The following is a 22,578-nucleotide window of genomic DNA, read 5'->3' on the forward strand; positions in this document are numbered from 1 at the left end:
TTAAGGACACGGAGGCGAGGATTATCCCACCCGGAGCTCCTTAGAGCGAACCCTCCCCATATGGTGGTAAGTAAATCGTTAATGTATTCGGTATTATTATTAACTGTGTCAATTGCTATTTGTGGTTAACCTCAGTTCCTCTGGGTCAGAATGTTGATCTTTGTATCTCAGCCGGTTTTGGTTCGACCCTCACGCTGTCCCTATTTTCCTAGGAAACGACGGTTCCAAACAGTACCAGTGATTAAGTTTTGGCGTGACTCGCGCGAAGAAAGAAGAAGCAAAGACAGTGTGAAGGGACTATATGGATCATAATTAATGGACACTTTGGAAGGACTACAATGTTGTGGATCTCCCTATGTCTCATGGGAGTTGGTGTTCTTTGTTGAAATTTTTTGTCTTTGGCTGCTGTTAAATTTGTAAAAATTAAAGCGAAGAGAGAATAAGGCATAATCCTCGCCTCCGTGTCCTTAATATAATTGAAACTTACTGTTACGGTGCTAGGCAAATTTCGATTCTCTAGTGACATTTTAGGGGTTAGTGAGTGGACAGTAATATGACTACCACATTCCAGATGAGAAGCCCTCTTGCTGGAGTTATGTTAATTCTACAAGAGACGGGTGGTTTGGAGTACTGAGAAAAGATCTTAGAGGCTCAATAGGACGGGGGGTGGACTTGAGTCCACCCACCATCCCTGCAGTGTGTGGACCGGCCGCAAGACATGCGGCGGTCCCGCACCACGAATTAGGATGTGACCGCCACCATGGCGGTGGCATTCTGCAATTTAACATTGCGGCGGGTGCTGCTGACAGCAGCACCCGCCATGATGCCGAAATCTCAAGTCTAGAATTTCATTGCACCACATGGCAAGCACCACACGGTGCCTGCCACTTAGTGCAGTGAAATGTAGCAAGTGCACCCCACCTCCCCCAGACACAAGGGGGGCCCGCAACAGGCCCCTAGACCCAATCCCGACCAGCCTTTTCATGGCGACATCGCCGCCATGGAAAGGCCTTTCTTTTCACACATCCTAATATGGCGGACGGTGCCTGCCAGGCAACCCCACCATATTAGTGGCCCTGCTCTGCCCGCCAGGCAATCGTTACGATTGCCACCGGCGGATAAGTGGTGGGCGGACTTTGCGTCCGCCGCGATACCCACGGGCATCCTAATATGGCAGTGGGTAAATCTCATTGCGATGGCGGAACGATCGCCACTGCCGGCCCGGCGGTGGCGATCGTTCCGCCATCGTAATGAGCCCCTTAATTCCCACCTGATCTGAGGAAGGAGAGAAACTCAGTGTAAATTAGCCTTTAGATATAATTAATTCCTGACCATGGCTCCCTCACACACAAGACATTTTTTGTCTCTGAATTCCCATTGCAGATAAATACAAACCTGGGGCTGATAGGGCTAATGCTGACAAGAGTTCACAACAGTGGCGGTCCGTTGACTTGGGCATTGAGGCTCCGCCCCCTTTACTTCCCCCCCCCAAGATTAAGAAAGCTTCTTTACGTTAAGCAGTGTTTGTGCTGCTTTTAAAAAACTGCATGGGAATTATCTCCCTAGCTGGGAGCTGCAGCACTCTGCTCGTGGTGCTGGCACATGCGCAGACTGTCACTTGACATCTGCCTTCAAAAGCATTTGCCGAGCGGACGATCTCACAGTCTGTAGACTGTGAGGTCATCAGCTCGGCAAAATCATTGCCTCCTAGGCTAAGCTCCACCCCCTGAGGACGTGGATATGAAGTTAGCCCCGGGCGCTTCAGGTTCAAGCCCTGCAGCGCCAGGGGCTCCGTGTCAATCAGGGACTAAAAAGCATTTTTATCCCACCCTTTCCAAACTCCTCACAGGGTTGGGTGGGGTTAGTGATATCATTGACCCCACCCTGTGACAGGTAGGTAAGGGGGGGGAGACTATTGGTGGCGAGCGAGAAGAGGGTCTTGGGGGGCAGCCGAGCGTAGGGAGGTCTGCCCCCAGGGATGTTTGGGGAATGGGAGCGGCGCGGTCCTCTGCTCCGCCCCTTTTTGGGCTTGTTTGGGCTGTTTGGGCTATTTTATAGCCCAAGGGATATTTAGGTCACCATTTTGGGTTTCCATCCACCATTTTGTAGTATTCCCGGTGGCTGGTTTTAGGCTGTTTCAGCATTTTTTCAATTGAGGCCCCCCCCTTTTTTCATTTCCCTTTCATGTCCCGGCTCCCTTTCGTTGGTAGTGCTTGTCCGGTATGCTTAGCGTCCCTTAGAGCGGCATGGCATTTATCGAGTGTTAGTGAAGGCTGGGAACTCCACAGGGAGGAGAGGCTCATCGCTGGGGCGGCGTGCCTGTGAAGTAGGAACTCCATAGAAGGCGAGCCTAGGCGCTGCGACGGCTTGCGTGTACCCTCGGCGGTACTTGACCGCAGGTGAGAACCATGTGGGTCCCGTCTCCGGAGAGCGAACCTGATGGGGGTATGTTGTCGCAGGCTCTCATTAGGAGAGTATGTCTGTTTTTTCCGGCCTCAGGGTATGGGGGAGGAGGGATGATTTCCCGTTCGGGGGTAGAAGGGGTGCAGCCTGAGTTTGGCTTCGAAAGGCACGTCTCTAGCCGAAATTTTGTGTGGAGGCTATAATTAAAAAAAATAAAAAAAAATTTGGGGGGTGGTTTATTCTGCCATCATCTTTCAGTTTTTAGGCAGGGTTTTTTAGAGGGGGTGAAAAACACCAATGCCTCATTCCAAGTTGTGGTCTTAGGACCAGGGCGGTATTTGGGGGCAGCTGTGCGTGGTCCTAGGCAGCTACCTCGGCCAGAGCTGGAACACGCGACAGAGGGGGGGGGCTGGACCCCCTTAGAGTCGAACAGGCGTTTACACACTTGAGTCTTCCCTCCCCCTTCCTTTTACGATCAAACCTTGGTAAGCTACAGCAAGCGGAGGCGGGGACTTTTAGGATGGGGGGGCTGAAGGTTCTCTGCCCCCCCCCTTTTTTCTTTAACTTCTTGGCTGGCAGAGCTGCGACCACAGTGAGGAGTCGGCATGTCACGCTTATCTCATTATTCTGAGCATTACTTCATATCCTGTAAAGGGGTCAGCTCATTATTTTTCCTCAGAGTGGAGTGGCTTTTCTTCCCCCACTTCTGGAGGGTTAGTTGGGTAGGTGCAGGCCCCGGTTACATTGGGATGGCAGATTAGGATATAGGCAACGACCAGCATAACGGACCATATATTTGCGGCGGGATCATTTCTGCAGCTTTCCCGACGCGGGAGGGCACTGTACGGCTCCATTACCCCGTGGTGAAGAGAAGGCTGGGCCCAGTACGGGCACGCTGGAGCGTCGGGGGACCACAAGCTCACTGCCCCATGTAGGCCCCGTACGGTTTCGGCGGTGCACCAGGTCAAGGGGGACAGTACTCCCCCTGGCGGAAATTGACACAGAAAGCACATGTAGGATATGGTATGGCTGGAAGGTTATGGTACGGTTTTCAATGTAGGCGCAATGGTATTATGGAAAAATTGACGGGAGAGTTAAGGACCACAAGATCACTGCCCCATATAGGCCCCGTACGGCTTCGGCGGTGCACCTGGACCACAAGATCACTGCCCCATGTAGGCCCCGTACGGCTTCGGCGGTGCACCTGGACCACAAGATCACTTCCCCCACGTAGGCCCTGTACGGCTTCGGCGGTGCACCTGGACCACAAGATCACTGCCCCACGTAGGCCCCGTACGGCTTCGGTGGTGCACCTGGACCACAAGATCACTGCCCCATGTAGGCCCCGTACGGCTTCGGCGGTGCACCTGGACCACAAGATCACTTCCCCACGTAGGCCCTGTACAGCTTCGGCTGTGCACCTGGACCACAAGACACTGCCCCACGTAGGCCCCGTACGGCTTCGGCAGTGCACCTGGACCACAAGATCACTGCCCCACGTAGGCCCCATACGGCTTTGGCGGTGCACCAGGCAAAGGGGGATAGTACTCCCCCCTGGTGGCAAGCGACTCACATAAGCAGCTTTTAGGGTATGGTACGGCAGGAAGTTTATAGAGCACAAGATCACTGCCTCACGTAGGCCCCGTACGGCTTCGGTGGTGCGCCAGGTCAAAGGGGGGACAGTACTCCCACTGACAGCAATCGATGCGGTAGAGACCACAAGTTCACTGCCTCACGTAGGCCCCGTACGGCTTCGGCGGTGCACCGGGCCAAGGGGGACAGTACTCCCCCTGGTGGAAATTGACACAGAAAGCACATGTAGGATATGGTATGGCTGGAAGGTTATGGTACGGTTTACAATGTGGGCGCAATGGTATTATGGATAATGGTGGAACGCTTTTGGAGGGAGCTATGGCACAAATGGTAAGTGGTGTGCTGTTTTGGGTCACAGGTTTAAAAGATAGGTTTCCGGTTCCTTTTGATGCGGTCAAAGTATGATGAGGATGTGCAGTTGAGCACAAGGGTAGGCGGGAAATGCCGCCACCCTTAGGGGCAGACACATGGAATATCCCGATCTAGACTATGAGGGATTACTTAGTGAAGATATTTTGCAGGAGGCACTAGGGGAGGGGAGGGGATCTCACCACTTTGTTCATGACATTTTACAGGCTCACGCATCGGGCAAGAGGGCAGAAAGGTCAGTGCATCAGGACAGCGGTGGAGAACCCGACAGGAGGTGAACAAAAGGGGACAAAGGGTGGACTACAGCATGGACACCGGTTCTATCACCAGGTAAAAGTGCAGCAGCATAATTTGGGTGTCGGGTGGAATTGAGGAAGTAGCTTTGGCATGAGAGTTCAAGATGGGGTTCAGGTAAGAAGGAAGGAAGGTGCTGCGCTGGGGACTTACACTACAGGAAGGGCCCGTAGTTCTGGTTATACGGCGTAAGCTGGCAATTAAAGAAAAAAGCTGATACTGGCGGTGCTGGCAGATGCCTTCATACCGGAAAGGCACCAGGGATTTTGTAGGTAGTTGGGCAGGCTTACAGACCCCGGGGGTACACTTTCTTTTACCATTATTATGGTAGATGGCGGCAGGGATATAGCAACACAGGCAGGCGTATGGGAACTGATTTTAATTCTCCTAATAACTTTGATCTTTTAATACGCTGGATTGTGGCGGTATAGTGCCACAATAATTACGTTAATGGCCAAGGGAAGCAGCTCACGCTTGGTCCGGGGACTCTCAAGAAGGTAAGGGTCAGTAGTGGCTTTCCGTCCAAGGTTATTATGCAGGGGGTGGCTCGCTTGGAAGGTGCAATGGAGGAAGGGGCCTGTGGCGGCAAAGTTTTTTCCAACTGGAATGTCATGGATGACAGGGCATTTTTGGGGTAACATGCTACTGGTGAAAAGTGATCACTGTGGGGTGGCCTGATTCCGCTGGATGCCTGGATATCTTGGGGCGTTCAGGTGGGTCTTAGGGGTAACTTTTGACGTCAGAGTCATTACGTTGGATCCAGTGCCAGTGAGGTTGTTTATATAGTGATACGGCCGCCATGATTGGGATAAAGGGGGTTTCGGGTACGTGGGAGCACAGGAACAGATAGCTGGACACGTTTTAGAGCTGTCATATTAGGACATGGAGATCTAACCTGTGGCCACGGAGGTCTGGTTATGGCAGTGATAAAGCAAAACACAATAGGGGATCATAGGCGATTTGGTGATTTGGGGCACAAGAGCAGACAGCTGGACCCAGGTTGGGGGCTGTCAAATACAGCTGGACCCAGGTTGGGGGCTGTCAAATACAGCTGGACCCTGGTTGGGGGCTGTCAAATACAGCTGGACCCACGTTGGGGGCTGTCAAATACAGGCCCGTGAGATGGAGCCTGAGGCCATGGCGGCCTGGTTACTAATGGTGATAAAGCAAATGCGGTTAGTTTGACAAGTCACCCAGTACGGCACTAGCATATTCACGAGGAGTGCAGAGTTGACCTTTGCGGTACCATTGGGAACTTTGTGGATACATGGCCCAGAACGGATTTAGCACTGGTTCCAAGGGCTGCCAGAGGTTGCTGGGCATCAGAGTGCATTTTTGTGGTACCATCGGCAATACAGCAGACAGGTGGACAGTAAATGTAAATGTATGTGTCTTGTAAAGCGCACTGCTGCCCTGAGGCGTCCTGGCGCTGTAGACCGCTGGGGAACCCGTCCTGGCTATCCCTGTGAGATGGTCCCTCCAGGGTATCTCCAAGGTGAAACCAGGCATCCCCGGCGAATGTGGGGGGCCGTTGTGGAGATCAGGCAAGCTAATGCCCAGAGTCGCCGAGTGTGATCCCTGGTTAGAGTAGGCACCGAAGCGAGAATTATCGAGTCCGCTGGCCCTGGTCCACGACCCTGCCGCGTCGGGGATTGAACCCTGGTCCCGGGCCGTCCTCTGCTTCTGGGTCTGCTTCCTCTAACCAGTGAGCCACACCTCTCCTAGTACAACAGTAGCACATGCTGGGGGAGTTGGTGTTGATAATTGGGGTACCCTTGGCGGTTTATAAAGCGAGTGACCCAGAACAGCACTGGCATGCTGGAGCATCAACAATTATACTGCGGCCATGGAGGCTCGGCTGATTGATGGCGATTAAAGCTGACAAGCCGGTTACGAGGTGCCAGGGGAAGCTTGACAGTTATGGGAGGTATGGGTGAACCGTGGGAATAGTTGACAGCATGAAAGTCAGCCATATCAGCACGGCACAGTCATTCCTGGGGTTTTTCATTGAGGTCGGTGACCATGGAGGTCCTGTGTTCAGGTAGGATTAGAGTGGTTAAGCCCGGTTCCGCGGACTGCGGAGGAGGTTGGACAGTGCTGGGAGCTCAGGAACACACGCAGAGCACTTTTGCAGCAAGGAAAGCAGCTGGACTTAGTACGGGCGGCCACTCATGGGCATTGTATTTGATACTGTGGCCAAGGGGGCATGCTTAGCAAGGGGATAGATTTACCGTGCTTTTTTCCATGAGCTGTCAGAAGGCGCGGGGCAGCTTTTCGGGGCAGCTAGAGCCTGGCTCAGGGGCCCGTGACAAAACGGGCGGACAGTGGGTCCCTGTATAGCGCTAAATTTGTTTTGGGGTTAGTATGCGCAGGTCGAAATCTGGGGGCCTGGTATCAGCGTGTCATGCGACGGGGGAGGGCTCGGATATCGCTTATGCTTTCTCCGGCTCACAGTTGGGTGAGTTTCTGTAAGAGGTACTCGGTTACAACGCTTGCGGGGCTGCCCTGCTTTGCAGCAGAGCAAGAGAGTTATAAGACCAGAGTGAGGATTAAGATTGGTACAGTTTCTTTGGCATCTTTTAAACAGGGACAGTGGCTTGTGCGTGGGACAACAGAGTGGTCCGCAGCGAGGGTCGTTTGTGGTCAGGGATACTTTACCTTTGCCAGACAAGTGATTTTCAGGGTTTTTGGGGTTGGGGTGGGGGTTTTAGGAGTGGGGAACCCCCCATCTGTTCACGCCGGAGACTGTGGCTCATGTGCAGAGGTTATTCATTAAGTTACTCATGTTTGGCTCTGGAGACCCCTATAGTTGTGGTTTTTTCTCGCGCCTCAGGGTGGTTTTGGGGGGCTCCCCTTTCGTTATGAAGTGGTGCGGTTAAGTAGTATGCTTAGGGTTAGCCTCCTGTGGACAGCATTCATACAGATTTTACATGCCTCCAACAAATCGGGGAGGTCTTGGCAGGGTGGCTGGGTGGAGGTATTTAACTTTTATGTTTGCTCTAGGACGTGTAGCTCTTCCTTGTGAGTAAAGTGGCACCGGTCTGGGGCTTGTCAGGTCACAGTGGGGGGGCAAAGGGGCGAATTGGTCCAATGTTCCGTGTTGCTTTGGAGCTGCAGTCACACAAGATCTTGGGAGTCTGGCCAGGGGGTCGGGGCATTGCGGACATGGGGTCATGGGTTGATGGGCACGTAATGCTGTTAACAATGTGTACCGGTCAGGGGGAAGTGTTCTAAGATATTTCGTTTTCTGAAATATTATGGTTGCTTTTCAGGTGCGGCTACAGTTGGAGGCTATGTGGTGTCTGTTTCTATACTGGAGGAGTCATTGTTTATATGGGAAGACCAGCAAGAAAGAGAGGCAGACTCGGGGTTCCTTGGCCCCCCTAAGTATTGTTTGCACATGGGCTTGTATTTGAGAAGGGGGCCTGTGGGGGAGGTTGCTGCTACCCTCTTAAGATATGTTGTTGGGGGGTTAGGAATTTCCATACAGGTGAGTTACGCCAGTGGTCGAGCGACGGCTGAGTGGGTTGAGTGCTGGCCATGCGGGGCGTGGTATGCGGACTTTACACATGGAGGCAATAGGAAGTTATGGAAGGGGTCTATGGTGCCCGGACGTTTTTTCCCAAAGCCCGTGTGGCTGGCGTTATCTATGACTCGTGGGTATTTCTAAGGGGTTTTTTCGTGGTTTCCTTTTTCTTGTGGATCGGTTGGTGTCAGGTGCAGGTTACTTTTTCGGAGGCTCTGTCCGTTCCCTGGTTTCTTTTGGGGGGCAGAAAAAGGTGGTAGTTCACCCCCCCCTTTTTCTGGGTGGCGGTTGGCAGTCAAGTTGGCATGTTTTAGCCAAGTTTATTCATTATTGACAGAGCCAATCCAGGCTAAAAGGGAACGGGTAGACAAGTTCACGAGGTAGGATATTTAAGGTGCGTTAGGAAGTTAGGTTAGTGACAGGTTAATAGTCGTAAAGGTCAAGGTTGAAAGGTAAAAGGTAAAAGGGTAAAGTTCAAAGGTCAAAGTTCAAAGGCAAAGGTTAAAATGTCACACCAAGGGTAAAGGGTAACGTTCAAAGGTCAAAGTTCGAAGGTCAAAAGCTAAAAGGTCACAGTAGGTGGTACTGAATTGCAGGTTCTAAATGTTGTGTGGGGGAACCTTAGGGGTGGGGGTAGCGTAACATAGGTAACAGCTTGTATAGTGAGGTTGTAGTTTTGTAAGGCATTAGGCCAAGGGCCTTTTTAATTGTGATGTGCACCTGTTTCAATAAAAGCGGCCTTTTACACACGATTTCGGTGTCAGTGGTCTGTGCCGGGCCCCATATTCCCCAAGGGGGTCTTGGGGGGCAGCCGAGCGTAGGGAGGTCTGCCCCCCGGGATGTTTGGGGAATGAGAGCGGCGCGGTCCTCTGCTCCGCCCCTTTTTGGGCTTGTTTGGGCTGTTTGGGCTATTTTATAGCCCAAGGGATATTTAGGTCACCATTTTGGGTTTCCATCCACCATTTTGTAGTATTCCCGGTGGCTGGTTTTAGGCTGTTTCAGCATTTTCTCCCCGCCCCCCCCCCCCCTTTTTTGGTTTGCTCCTTCGGTGGGCATTTACTTTTCCTGTCTATCAGTCTGGTTTTTTGTGATAGGGTTTGCTTTGGAACGTGTGTGCAGGGGTTATATGTGTTGGTGTTAGGGTTGTCGCTTGAAGCAGGGGCGGTTGGCAGTCAAGTTGGCATGTTTTAGCCAAGTTTATTCGTTATTGACAGAGCCAATCCAGGCTAAAAGGGAACGGGTAGACAAGGTCACGAGGTAGGATATTTAAGGTGCGTTAGGAAGTTAGGTTAGTGACAGGTTAATAGTCGTAAAGGTTAAGGTTGAAAGGTCAAAGGTAAAAGGGTAAAGTTCAAAGGTCAAAGTTCAAAGGCAAAGGTTAAAAGGTCACACCAAGGGTAAAGGGTACCGTTCAAAGGTCAAAGTTCGAAGGTCAAAAGCTAAAAGGTCACAGTAGGTGGTACTGAATTGCAGGTTCTAAATGTTGTGTGGGGGAACCTTAGGGGTGGGGGTAGCGTAACATAGGTAACAGCTTGTATAGTGAGGTTGTAGTTTTGTAAGGCATTAGGCCAAGGGCCTTTTTAATTGTGATGTGCACCTGTTTCAATAAAAGCGGCCTTTTACACACGATTTCGGTGTCAGTGGTCTGTGCCGGGCCCCATATTCCCCAAATCGAGCTGCGCTGTAGATTCACATATTTTGAAGACAAACAGCGCAGAAGTATCTTCTTCGCGTGCTGCTTATAGTTTGAGACAAGCAGCACATTGGATTTGCAGGCAGCCAGGGACTCGAAAGCAGAGGGTGGCAAAGCAGCCAGACTGCAAATTACCACCCAGACAGTGCTGGAGCCACGAGGCAGGTGAGAAAATTAAAAAATCATAAAACAGAACCGAGAGACAAAAACAATGAAAGCCAGGCTGGCTTCTCTTTTTGAGCCAGGATTGCAATGTCGGCCATAAAAGTCATCAAGAGTGCCGCCCGTGAAAACAGGCCTCCAGATAAAGATGGAAACGCTGATATGGAAGATGTGGACGCTCCGGATAGAACGTTAAATATGAGCAGTGGTATCCTCTCAGCCTGCAGACGGGATCCCTTGCTTCTCAAAATTGAAAGTAAATTGGTGTGTGTCTACATTTGTGTGTGTTCAAGTGTGCCTGTGTATCTGAGTGCGCATTGTGTGTACAGGCATGCTAGTGTGTTGGTGCGTGTTTGTGTATGCAAGCATGCGTGTGTTTGTGCGTCTCAATGCTGGTGTGTTTATAGGTGTATGTAAATTGTTTGTGTCGAGACTTCCTCGTTCTTCAAATTATTCACGCTTCCTTTAATTGTTTTTTCATTTCTGTAAGTTACTTGTGTGGAGTGACACACTCTTCATTTCTCTTGTTTATGGTCACATGCAGGGGAGATGCTATCGCTGTATGATATGCATGAGTCCTGCTTGAGACTGAGGCATGGCTAATTCAGTTGTTCAGTTATGCAGATTTTGGCCGGTCAGCAGTAGCTCTGATTCAGCTATTTGTTTCAAAGGCAAGTTATTTTCTTAATGGGCCTTCAATGAGTCTTGGAAGATGGATTAAATGATGTTAAGCTCCTCGGCTACAGGGTATTCTTATCCCCATTTTGAGATAAGACTTATTATCAATATTTTTAAACACAATTGTTTTATTACATTTATGTAGCATTACTTGGAGCACACAGTGGATTTTTGGCACCTTCATTATAAACACACAAAAATTGACCAAATTCCTTGTCCAATCAATGCATGTTAAAAAGTCTGTTGAAAATTAAAATTGGTTTTAGTGGCATTGAAACTGTTGGGCGGGTGTTCTCTATAAGGAGTGAAGCACCTTGAATTAAATATCACTAAGCTCTGTGTAAGTCGTAGTGGTCATCAGAGTGTCTCAATCACTCTCATTCTCTTTTTCGCTCTATTTTCCTCTGCAGTCTCTCTATTTGAAGCATGCACCCATTTTCCTCCCCACATATTTCAGAAATGTTGTATCTGCATACCTCTCAAATAGTCGTTTTCCTCTTATGCAGTTTTCATTCTTCTCATTCTGTGCATAATTATAAACTCCTTTACTTTTCAATTTCCCATGCGCACAGAACATGCCCACTCCATTCACCTGTGAGAACTGCATTCTCTTTTCCTTTCTTGCTGTTCATATTTTGCTCTATGGCCCCCTTTATGAGCGATCTCACAATTGGTCATTACAATTTTCAGGTGCTCTGCAGAGAGGCCAAGGATTGAATGTGCCTATTGTGTGAATAGCTTTATGAACAACTGATACGTACGGACTCTACTCCAGAGTTCTCAATGCTGCTGCATCATAAACACCCTCAACAAATTGAGCTCACTCAGATAGACTTATTGAAGCAAGTAGAAACTGTTGAACACATTTTATTCAGTACAATATGGGGCAATCTTTAATGTTTTAAATATTTCAAGACAACATATTTAGAATGGCATTATAAACCTTGCTTTTCACAAATGTTTGTATTAAAATTAGCTTTAAAGTGTGCTATTTGCCCCGCCTTTTTCAAACTTTTCTCAAGTGGACAACCCCCACACCAACCCTAATGTCAGTTGGTCTCCCTCCTTTTGCTGGCTTACTACTTAAAACTCATCCACAACTTTTACGCCTCCCCACTTCGAAATGTCACCAGCCGCCACTAGTTCACAACAAGGTCACCAGAAGAGCAAACTAATTTCAAATCTCAGAAGAAAATAAAATGAAGATGAATGAACTAGCTGATCTTCGATATTCCTTCTAGCTGTCTAGGAGTGTGGAGGACTCTACTGATCTTCACAGCTGCGGGCTGAATGACCGGCAGCCGATTACCCCTACTACATTCCCAGTTCCAATCCAATTTACTGCTAGGATCAGGACTCATGGTAAATATTTCACAGACAATGATACATGAGTGAGTGGGAATGCTTCCTTAGTATTTAATAAAAAGGAGTATTACCCTGCAATCACTACTATGTGAAAATTGTAAGTATAGAGAATCAAGGGTAGAGAGCACTCCAAAATCCCTGAGGAGGGGGAGGTGTGTATGAAATTTCTTTGCTGGAGCATCATCAGATGTGGGTATCTGCAACACAATGTCCCTATTCTTTCCAAACCATGGCTCCGACTGTCCAAAAAATAATAGTCTCTCTCACTCTCTCACTCTTTCACTCTCTCTCTCTCTCTCTCTCTCTCTCTCTCCACCCAGATCCTCCTTTTTGTCAGCTTGGAAATTGCTCACTTTAGCCCTCTCAGGTCAGACGGCCTTCTCCTTGCACACAGACTGTTTCTGTCAAGCACATTCATGAGCTGCCATGGCCCCAGTGGAGGACTGTCACTATGACACATGTCGTCTGGGCTTCCGCTTCACAGATTCTTATTCTTAATTTATCTTATATTCTCAGTGCAGTTACAAACTGAGGCAATGGCTTCCTGACTTGGCATTGATTAGGCCACCTACCTCTCTATGAAACATTCACTCTTTCTGTTTGGATCCCGTCTCCTAGCCCCACTCAGGGTGCACCTGACATGCCTTGTTGGATCTGGTCATACCTTGACGGGATACACAGCATGGATGACTGTCCGGTTGCACACGCTGCTCTGCATGGTGTTGGAACAAACAGCTCTGCAGACTTCCTCAGTGGCCCCCATCTGTACCGCCCGAGCTCCATCGGTCCCCAGAGAGCCACACAGACAGTGGGCCTCTTCATCAAGGCCATAGTGTGAATGGTCCTCCTGGAAGCACAGTGCATGACAGGAGTCCTTGCTGTGCCGCTCTAGATTCATCATAGAGAAGTATAGCACGGTGTCCCCGCTGCCACTGGGCTGAGTGGCACAGGAGATGTATGAGTCCGCTGAAAGGCAAGAAGAGTAGTGTTAGCACTTGCCCCAGAGGCAGAATGACTGATAAGAAAACATTCTAATGTCTTGTCAGGTCAGCACTTCTGAAAAGCAGCTTGGTTTGGGGCAGTCAGTCACATGGGTATATGGAAAAAATTTCGAGTTGGAAATATCGGGAGACAGAAATATCTGGAAAAAATATTGTGATACAAAAATATCTTGATGAAGAAATATTGTTGTCAAGAATATCTTTTTTTTCAGGTAAGTAATATCTTTATTGAGGATATCGTCGTTATTATCATTTTCAATAGTATAGTTGCAAAAAATAGATTATTTAAAAATTATTTTAATGTGTTTTATTTCATATATCAATTTTATGTGCTACTATTGTTTGTATAATTTTTTAAAAAAATATAGTTTGTAGTTTAAAAAGGTTTAGAATTTTTAATTTAAATTGCTAGTAGTAATTTATAGTGTTGTAGCAGGTTGATGGGTTTTGTAGGGGATACGTGGGAAGCCAATTAAGTAATATATATTTTTTTCTAATTAACTGTTTTTATGTATGTATATTATGTAATACTGATTTATATTTAATTACATTTTTGATGCAGGTTGCTACGTTTGTAGGAGTATAGTGTGGGAAATTAATTAGGTAATAATTAACAATTAACATTTAATTAATTATTAATTACGTTAATTGTGTAATAGTCATGTATTTTAGTTCTATTTTAAGTGCCGGCTGCTGGGTTTGTAGCAAAATAGGGTGGGAAGTTAATTAGGTAATAATTAATTAACAATTTTTTTTTTTTTATAAACATTTTTATTGACATTTTGAATAATATAAACATGGATCACAGTGAGACATACTTGTATAATACATATATGCTGTCGAACAACACTATATAGGATGCAATTAGTGGACTTTAACATCGTGAAGTTATCAACACTATTGTCAGCTTGTGGGAAGTTGATGTATATTATATCATTACCCCCTGATTTTGTTCTAGTCCAATTATTCACTGGTTTCAGACAAAGAATCCTCAATTGGGGGTTCACATATATTTCCACGGTAGTTGTTCCATACCCCCCATACCCGTGTCCATTTTTTGGGGCACCCTCTGTGAACATATACTGATTTCTCCACTATCATTACATTATCCATGTCTTTACACCATTGGTGAAGGGCAGGAGTCTGTCGGGATCCCCGGTGTCGTGCTATGTTGAGCTTTGCCAGCATCATGCCTAGTGCTACCCAGTCTTGTGCTGTGTGGTTGAGATCTGTAGGCTCACATATATTAAGGAGACATCTTGTTGGTTCTGGGAGAAGTGAAACCTTCGTGACCTGTGAAAGTGTGCGCATAACCACCCGCCAATAACGTGCAATCTCTGGGCAAAGCCAGAGGGTATGGAGAAATGTGACCTCTTCCCCACACTGTCGAAGGCAGAGCGGTGTGTCCGTCCGGTTAATTTTGTGTAAAAGCGTTCGCGTGTAGTAGGTGCGGTATAAGATTTTTAGCTGCACCAATTTAAGTTTAGACGATATTGCCACCTCCTTAGGGGACGCAAGCGCTTCATACCATTCTGTGTCATCCAATTCACCTACTTCCAATTCCCATTTGGTTTTAAGGGCTGCAGTAGGGTCTGGTTGGTTATTTAATATTTTCCGATAAGTGTGGGATATGGCTTTCCTCTGGAGGTGATCTGTAAGGAGTCTATCTTCCAGCAGTGAATACTCCGCAAGCTGCGTCCCCGGTGGAATCAGTGCCATGAGTGCGTGCCGGATTTGCATATAGCAAAACATTTCTGTTGTTGCTAGGCCATATGTGACCTGCAATTGGGCAAATGTAATCACTTCTCCTTTCTTCCACAGATCTCCCACCCTTGATATTCCTATCAGGTCCCATTGTTGAAACCCTTTGGTGTTGCGCAGGGTGCCTAATTGTTTTGTGTCCCATAATGGCATAGCTTGTGTTATCACTCCCTCCCATCCGAGTGCGCGTTGTGCCTCAAACCAAATTCGGATAGTGTGTCCTGTTGGACATGTGTGGTCCATCCTCCTACTCTTATTATATAATGCGTCCATAATTCCCGCTGTTCCCAGGAGATGTCTGTCCGTGCGAAATGCAGGATCAGTTTGGGGGAAGTGGAGCCATTGATTTATGATTTTGAGCTGTGAGGCCCAATAGTGTACTTTGATGTTGGGGAGGGCGATGCCTCCGTCATACCAACTTCGTGTCAGTTTATGCATTGCTATACGTGGTGTTTTCCCATCCCATAGGAGACTGGTCACTTCCGCATTTATTGCTGTAAAATATGTCGGAGTAACTGGAAACGGGTTGTTTTGCAGTGCATAAAGGAACCTGGGGAGCGCCATCATTTTCAAGAGGGCTGCTCTTCCCAGAAGTGTTAGAGGTAACGTACGCCAATGCTTGACGTCATGACGAAAGCGCTTTAGGGGCTGCATGAGATTTTCAGCAATGAATTGTGTTTTGTCGTGAGAAATGAATATCCCTAGATATTTAAAGCCATTATCTGCTATCTGTAGTTTACATCCCCGTGTAAGCCGTGGTGGGGAGCCGTGTAGCACATAGAGGAGTGACTTTGACCAGTTTATAGTATATCCGGAGACTCGTCCATACGATGTACAGATATCCAGCAGACAATTAATCGAACGTGCCGGGGACGCCAAGTGCAATAGTATGTCGACCGCATATAACGAGATGCAGTCCTCCGATCCCATGGCCCATTTTAACCCTCTAATAACCCGGTCTTGACGTATCCAGGCGGCCAACTGTTCCAGTACCAGCGCAAAGAGAGGAGCGACGACAAAGGGCAGCCCTGTCGCGTCCCCCTACCCAATGGGAAGTCGGACGATATATGGCCATTTACTACAACCTGCGCCAATGGCTGTGTATATAGTAACTGAACCCATGTGCAAAACCTGGGACCGAATCCCAGGTGTCGGAGGACAGCAAATAAGAATGGCCATTCAACAAGGTCGAATGCCATTCGTGCATCCAGTGACAAAATAACCGTGTCTTCCTCTATAGTAGAGCAGCGTTCCATAACACCATACAGTCGTCTTAATTTAAGGGCAGTGTTCCGGTTCGGCATAAATCTGGACTGATCCGGGTGAATCACCGTGGCTAAGTGCGGCTGTAGTCTCATGGCTAGTGTCTTTGCCAGTATTTTCGCTTTAGCGTTAATTAAGGAAATCGGCCTATATGACATACAATCATGCGGTGGTTTGCCAGGTTTATGTATCGCCACTATAGTAGCCAGGCGTTGATCTCTGGGCAGATTCCCTTCTCTAAACTTTCTGTGTACATATTCAGTAAGTGTTATGCGATTTGAGGTGCCACTTTCTTATAGAACTCGACCGGAATTCCATTTGGCCCTAGGGCCTTTCCTGTGTGCAGTGCGCCTATTGCCAGCGCTAGTTCTTCTGGCGTTAGGTCTGTTTCCAGAGCCGCAGCTGCTTCAGGGGTCAGTGTGGGCATGGTTATGTCTTTGAGAAGGTCCATATTCTCAATTATCGTGGTTGTTGCCGACAGGGTGTATATTTTCTCGTAATGCTTCGCTTGTGCCTCCGTTATTTGCTGGGGCTCAGCCGTTAACCTCCCATCTTCTAACTGGATCTGTGCCACCCAGTTGTTAGCACGTTCTTTCTTAGCAAGCCATGCTAAGAGCTTGCCCAAGTAGTTTTTTGTTGTTTTAAGGAGAGCTTTACCAATTTTATGGATTTTAAGGTATCTGGGGTGAAGCAGGAATACCCTGCGCCTCCTCGAGGTGGAGGTTGCATATGTGATGAGTACCGGAGAGTGGTCTGATATACCCCTGGGTAAATGCATGATGTCTGTCACCCCTATCAGCCCTGTTGCCAACGTGAAGATGTAATATAATCTGGAGAGACTATTATGTACCCCGGAATGGAATGTGTATTGTTGTTCTGTCGGGTGTCTGGTCCTCCATACGTCCATCAGTCCGAGCACCTCGATAAACTCCACCAGTATCATATTTGTGTTACTGGGATCTCTAGGGGGCTTCCTGTCTATGGAGGCATCCATGGTCATGTTAAAATCACCTCCTATTACTAGTTCTCCCTGCGGGAGTGCAAGTAGGAACTTCCCTATGGCCAGGAAAGTCATCTGAGTTAGTGTCGGAGTGATGTAAACTGTCATCAGGTTTTACCGTCCCATTGACATGTTACAGCAGCAAATCGCCCTTGGTCATCCTTCCGGGACCCGGTTATTATCAATGGGAAGCGTTTATTAATTAGAATCCCCACCCCTCGCGATCCAGAAGTAAAATCCGAGTGTACTATCATCTTAAATCCCATTCTATCTAAAGCTTTACAAGCAGACCCCGTTAAATGTGATTCTTGGAGAAGCGTTACAGCAGGACCCTTTGATATATTGTAGGACCAAACCCCGTTTTATTTTATCTCCCAGGCCCCTCACATTCCACAACAGTACTTTAAATGGGAGGTCAGATGGCCGGGAGACCTGCTGCTGGGAGTCTGAGTCACCAATTACAGTGTGTAGGTGTGTCCTATCTGTCATCTACCTTGATGAAGTGTCCAATCCTCCAACTATGCCCCACTGTGCCCATGTTAGATAAATCTCTGATTCTGCATTGTGTGTCAACATTGAACTTGAAACTTTGAAAATCCCCTTAACCTGTACCCATCCCCTCCCTGCCTCCCTGCACAGCGGATTTAATACTACCCACCACCTCAACTCAGCAGAGTGCTTTATCCCCATAACTTTGTACTTGCGTAAGGGGGAAGAGTCACTTCCGTGCTTTCAGTCCAGTCCCCAAAGAGTTTGTATTTCGTGTGCGATCACACTGTATTTTTAAAAAGTGTTGAGGCCTGGCCATTCGGTACTGATTGAAACATCGGTCAGGGTCTGCAGTGTGAGTCCACAAGTGCAAAGGTGCCAAAATCGTCAAATCAGTCTGAATTCCCATTGGCATTTTGTTGTGTCCCCTCCGCTGCTTCTAGTTCTGTTCTATTTTGCGGCGCTGGCGTCCTGGCTTGTTGCTTTTGTCGGAATCCCTGTCTCCTAGTGCTTCCCGCTGGCCGCCAGCCCTCCAGCCATTCCGAGGCTTCCTGAGGTGACTCGAAAAACCAAGTTTTTCCCTCCGCTTCCACTCTCAATTTTGCTGGATATAGCATTGCATACTCAAGTTCACGGTTGCGGAGTTCTCGTTTTACTTCCATGAAGTTACGACACTGTTTTGTCACTGCCGCAGTGTAGTCCGGATACAGGGTTACATTGCAGTTGTCTATTTGTATTGGAGGGGCTATGCGCGCTGTCTGGTGAATAGTATCCCGGTCACGGAAGTTGAAGATGCGCGCCAAGATTGGTCTTGGAGGGGCTCCAGGCCGGAGCCTTCCTCCTGGCACCCTGTGTGCTCTCTCCACCGAAAAGAAGCTAGATAGTCCACGTGGTTGCTGGTTTTTAATAAGGTCTTCGACAAAGAGGTCCAGGGCCGGCCCTTACACGCTCTCCGGTACACCCACAAGGCATACATTATTCCTTCTGGATCTACCTTCCCGATCGTCAAGCTTCTCTACTAGTTGCTTCTGCGTTTGTTCCAATGTCAGTATTCTCTTTTGAAGCGCCACCGTGTCAATGGAGAGAGCAGCCGTGGTGGTTTCTAACTCCATCATTCATGTGCTTATTTTGGAGACGTCTGCCCGCAATAGAGAAATATCCGTCGAGACAGTTCCTATGGATGCCTGCATCTGAGTGAGCGTGGCCATCATGTCATGAAGGGTAATCTCTTTCAGATTGTCAGGCGGCGTGCCTGTGCCACCGTCTGCAGGGGGAGACGGCGCGTTTGCCTTCTCTCTTTGGTATGCATACTTGTCGAGTTTAATATTGGGCACTGTACATTGCCCCCTACCTCCCATTGCAGCTGAGACAGAAGGCGGTGCAACGAGGCACCCTGGCGGGAACAAAAAACAAGGGGGGGTACCAGTAATCGCCGCTGCCTGCCACGGACGTGTCGTCCACGTGCGGCCTTTCGGTTTTCCTGGACCCTGTTGTGGGCCTCGCACACCAGTTCAATCGCTCATTGGTCTGGCGGGGCCAGTAGGGAATTCGGGATTGGAATGCTTCGTGCCCCAGATTCCGCCCTGTTAAGTGTGCTGTTGGGTCTCACTCACACCTCCTGCACTGTGTTCATAGCAAGTGGAACCGTCACACAGTCCCAGTCTCCCCACTGTATCCCAGACAATTAATGGACTCACGTGTAGGCCGTGCTGGGCGTTCCTATCAGCCTTACCTTTCTGCTGTATTTATCAGGATAGGTCGTAAGGCCGTCCGCTGGAGACCAGCTCTTGGTTTGATGCAGCGGGGGGCCTTCTAGACCATTGCTCTACTTCCGCCTCACCTGTACTGCAATCCACTAGTCCAGAGCGGGCATCCAGCTGTCGGAGGGTCTCATTGTATCTTGGCTGCATAACTCGCCGCTGACCGCCACGCAATCGCATCCTGCATACGTCTGCCGGGCTCCAGGGCAACGTCACAGTGCTTTTTCCTTCCCTCACGCAGGTCCCTTGAAATAGCAGCCGGGCACAGTCATCAAGCAACATTCTGACGGTAGCGGGAGCACCCCTGGTCACAGCACGGACCTGAGAGCGGGCCGATCCTCACCACAGCCGGTCCCGGACTCATGCGAGGTCCCGGCTCTTCCGCTGGCTCCAGGCCGCGTCGACTTCAGCTCCGCACCGCTATCTCCTGATCTAGGGCGGGCAGCGAGGGCGGTCGGGAAGGCCAGCCACCGGAGACTCTCTCCTCTATGTTACCCCCACAGCCCGCCACCGTCCGCCGTCCCCTGCCCTCATCGGCCGGTCCTCGGTGCTGTAGTTTAATAACTGTCTCCTCCCCCGATGCGGCACCCCTACGGAGCCGCCAGACTGCTCACCGTCCGTGTGTACATTTTGGCCAGCAGGTGTCAAAGCCTATCCTCGGCGTCCGCAGTTGGGGAGGGTCCTCAGCACGGGCGTCAGCGCAGGTTGGCCCCCACTCAGTCGGCCCTGGATTCACGCGATGTCCCATTTTTTTTCACTTGCGCTGGGCCTCTACAACTCCGCTTCGGCAAATTTCTCTCTCGTCTGTCGCCCAGGGTCAGAGTCACCAGCAATCATTCCACCAGCATTGTAGGGCCACGCCACATGATTTGGGTGTGGTTGCACATCGGATATATGCCAGGATTCATTGGGGATGATACTTCGGGCGCGGAGACATCCTAGGCTGCGGCCATCTTCGTTGGCTGCTAGCCACGCCCCCCCAACAATTAATTATTAATTATTGAATTGATTATTAATTATGTACATCATGTAATAATGATTTATTTTAGTTATATTTTAGTTGTGGGTTGCTAGATTTTGTGGGGTGTAGGATGGAAAGTTAATTAAGTACTAATTAAAAAAAAATTACTAATGTATAATTAAATATTTAAATGTTTAGGAATTATTTAAATTGTTTGATAATTATACATTTTAGTTATATTTTCGGTGTGGGCTGATGGGTTTGTAGGGTTGTAGTGAGGGACATTAAAAAGTAATAATTAACAATTCATTAATAGTTGTTAATTAATGATGTAATGATCAATTATGTAAATTGGGTTATACTTATGTTCCCAATGTTCCCATTGACTGTAATTAAAAACAGCTCTAAAAGTAGTTGCTTTGTGCAAATAATGGTGGCCATAATGCTGATTGCAAAACAGGTCAGCATAATTTGCAGAATTCAAATACAAGTCTTCAGCATCAAATGCTGCGTAATATTTTAAATCGGAAAACAGAGATTGTATTGCCCGCACATCCCAGTCATCCGAACGTATATTATATTTAACCACATCACCTATTGTGACAAGAAGTACATTTGGAACATTAACAATCTCTGTCGGACCATGAATTTGAAACGGGACTGTATCCCACACTATGCCAACCGTAACTGGCCAGGCCGTAATGTTGACGAAAGTCAGGTCCCTCTTCATGATGTGCGATGAAGAATGAGGGGCCAAAGTTCCATCTACCAGTTCTACAGCAGAGCATTCTTTAAGGTAGTGTCCATTGATCAAAAGAAAAAATACTGTCACAAATCCAATGGACATAAATAGGAAAATAAGGATGAGCAGCAGCCAAATATATATCCACGGGGGAACCAAATAAGTGCGTTTAAAGCAGGAGAGAATTTTTTTTTTATTTTGTTGGGGTCAAAGTCGATGTTGAATGAGAGTCAAAGGAAAAACGCGACTCTTTCCTGGCTGTAGCATTTAATACAGGCAAAGATTCACTTATAGGGGAAGGATAATCTGGCTCTTCATTGGCAGCTGTGGACTGTTGGACCAGCAAAGGATTAGCAACAGAGTCTATCTCTATGGCAGTGTCAGGATTTCCTGGAGCAGAGGCATACGATGAAGCCGGTGGCAAACTATTCAGAATTGGCCAGATGTTGTATCACATATCAGATGATTGTAATTAGAGACTTGGCACTTTGGGAAATACAGTTAACCACCAAAGGATGCATCCCTCTATTAACACAGATTTCTCTGATAGAAGGACCCCAAGACGACCATAATGATTGTAGGAAAACAAACACTTCAGTTACACTTAAACAGACACAAGTGGACGAATGGGGGTCATGAAACTTTAATCCCCCAACTCCATCTGTTGTTGGATCATATCTCTATCGACTATGTGTTTAGAATACCATTATTACAAACTCCACAGATGAGAATAGGGCAATATGCAATGAAACTGCACGTTTTTAGCAGCCTCAAACTACAAAAGCTCGAATCATCCAGTTCTCCCACAAAAAAATTGTCACCAGTAATAATTCGGGAAAATCTGAGTGTGTAAAATATGTAGGGTCAGTGTTAAATTTGCACTCCTGTAATGCCGATTGGAGCACAAAATTCCCGTTTCCACCTGAGTTGACATTGCTGAGCCGCTCATAATGAGTGTCTAAGACTGAACTGAATTAAAAGTTTAAACTGTTAGGGTAAGTGATTCTCAAACCAGAAGAATCAGCGCCGGTAACTCCTCATAGGCAGGACAAAAAGACTTCTTTGAAGGACACCTCCCTAGTTACCACCTGTCTAGCCTGGGGGTTTACTCCCACCACCTGAATGTGTTGCATCGCATAACAACAGGGCCACTACATCCCACTAACCACTAGATTGCCAGGTCAGTATAGCAGTAGTAAGAATAGTAATTATATACTTATGTTCTGATTTAGAGGATGGTGATGTCAAAATATTAAGGATAGTAATATTGACCTATACATATATCAACTCCAAATTATTGCTTCCCACCACATCATCAAGGTAAGTGTACATAAGGTTTCCAAGTTTAATAATACAACTTCACATCTACTTACCTTGATGATATACTACAAGTTGATATTGTGGGCCAATATATGTGCAAGCTGATATTAAAATCTTGATATTTTGGTATCACATGCAATGTAAATTTTATTGTAGGTTGATATTATCAACCTCGACATTGTCACATACTAGCCTGAA

General features: G+C 47.8%; 1 protein-coding gene across 2 annotated transcripts in view; it reads right to left on the reverse strand.

The window, feature by feature from the left end:
• The window catches only part of LOC146810138 (polycystin-1-like), a 545,091-nt gene that overhangs the window by 440,383 nt on the left and 82,130 nt on the right, over positions 1-22,578 (reverse strand). For both annotated transcript variants that reach the window (XR_014966550.1, XM_085617085.1), the window contains exon 5: positions 12,748-13,049. Coding sequence is in view for 1 of the 2 variants with exons in the window: in XM_085617085.1 (XP_085473211.1) it covers positions 12,748-13,049 (302 nt within the window). In the remaining variant the exon portion in view is untranslated. The remainder of the gene's footprint in view (positions 1-12,747; positions 13,050-22,578) is intronic.

The sequence above is a fragment of the Triturus cristatus genome, chromosome 7 (genome assembly GCF_964204655.1).
Source record: "Triturus cristatus chromosome 7, aTriCri1.1, whole genome shotgun sequence".
Lineage (NCBI taxonomy): Eukaryota > Metazoa > Chordata > Amphibia > Caudata > Salamandridae > Triturus > Triturus cristatus.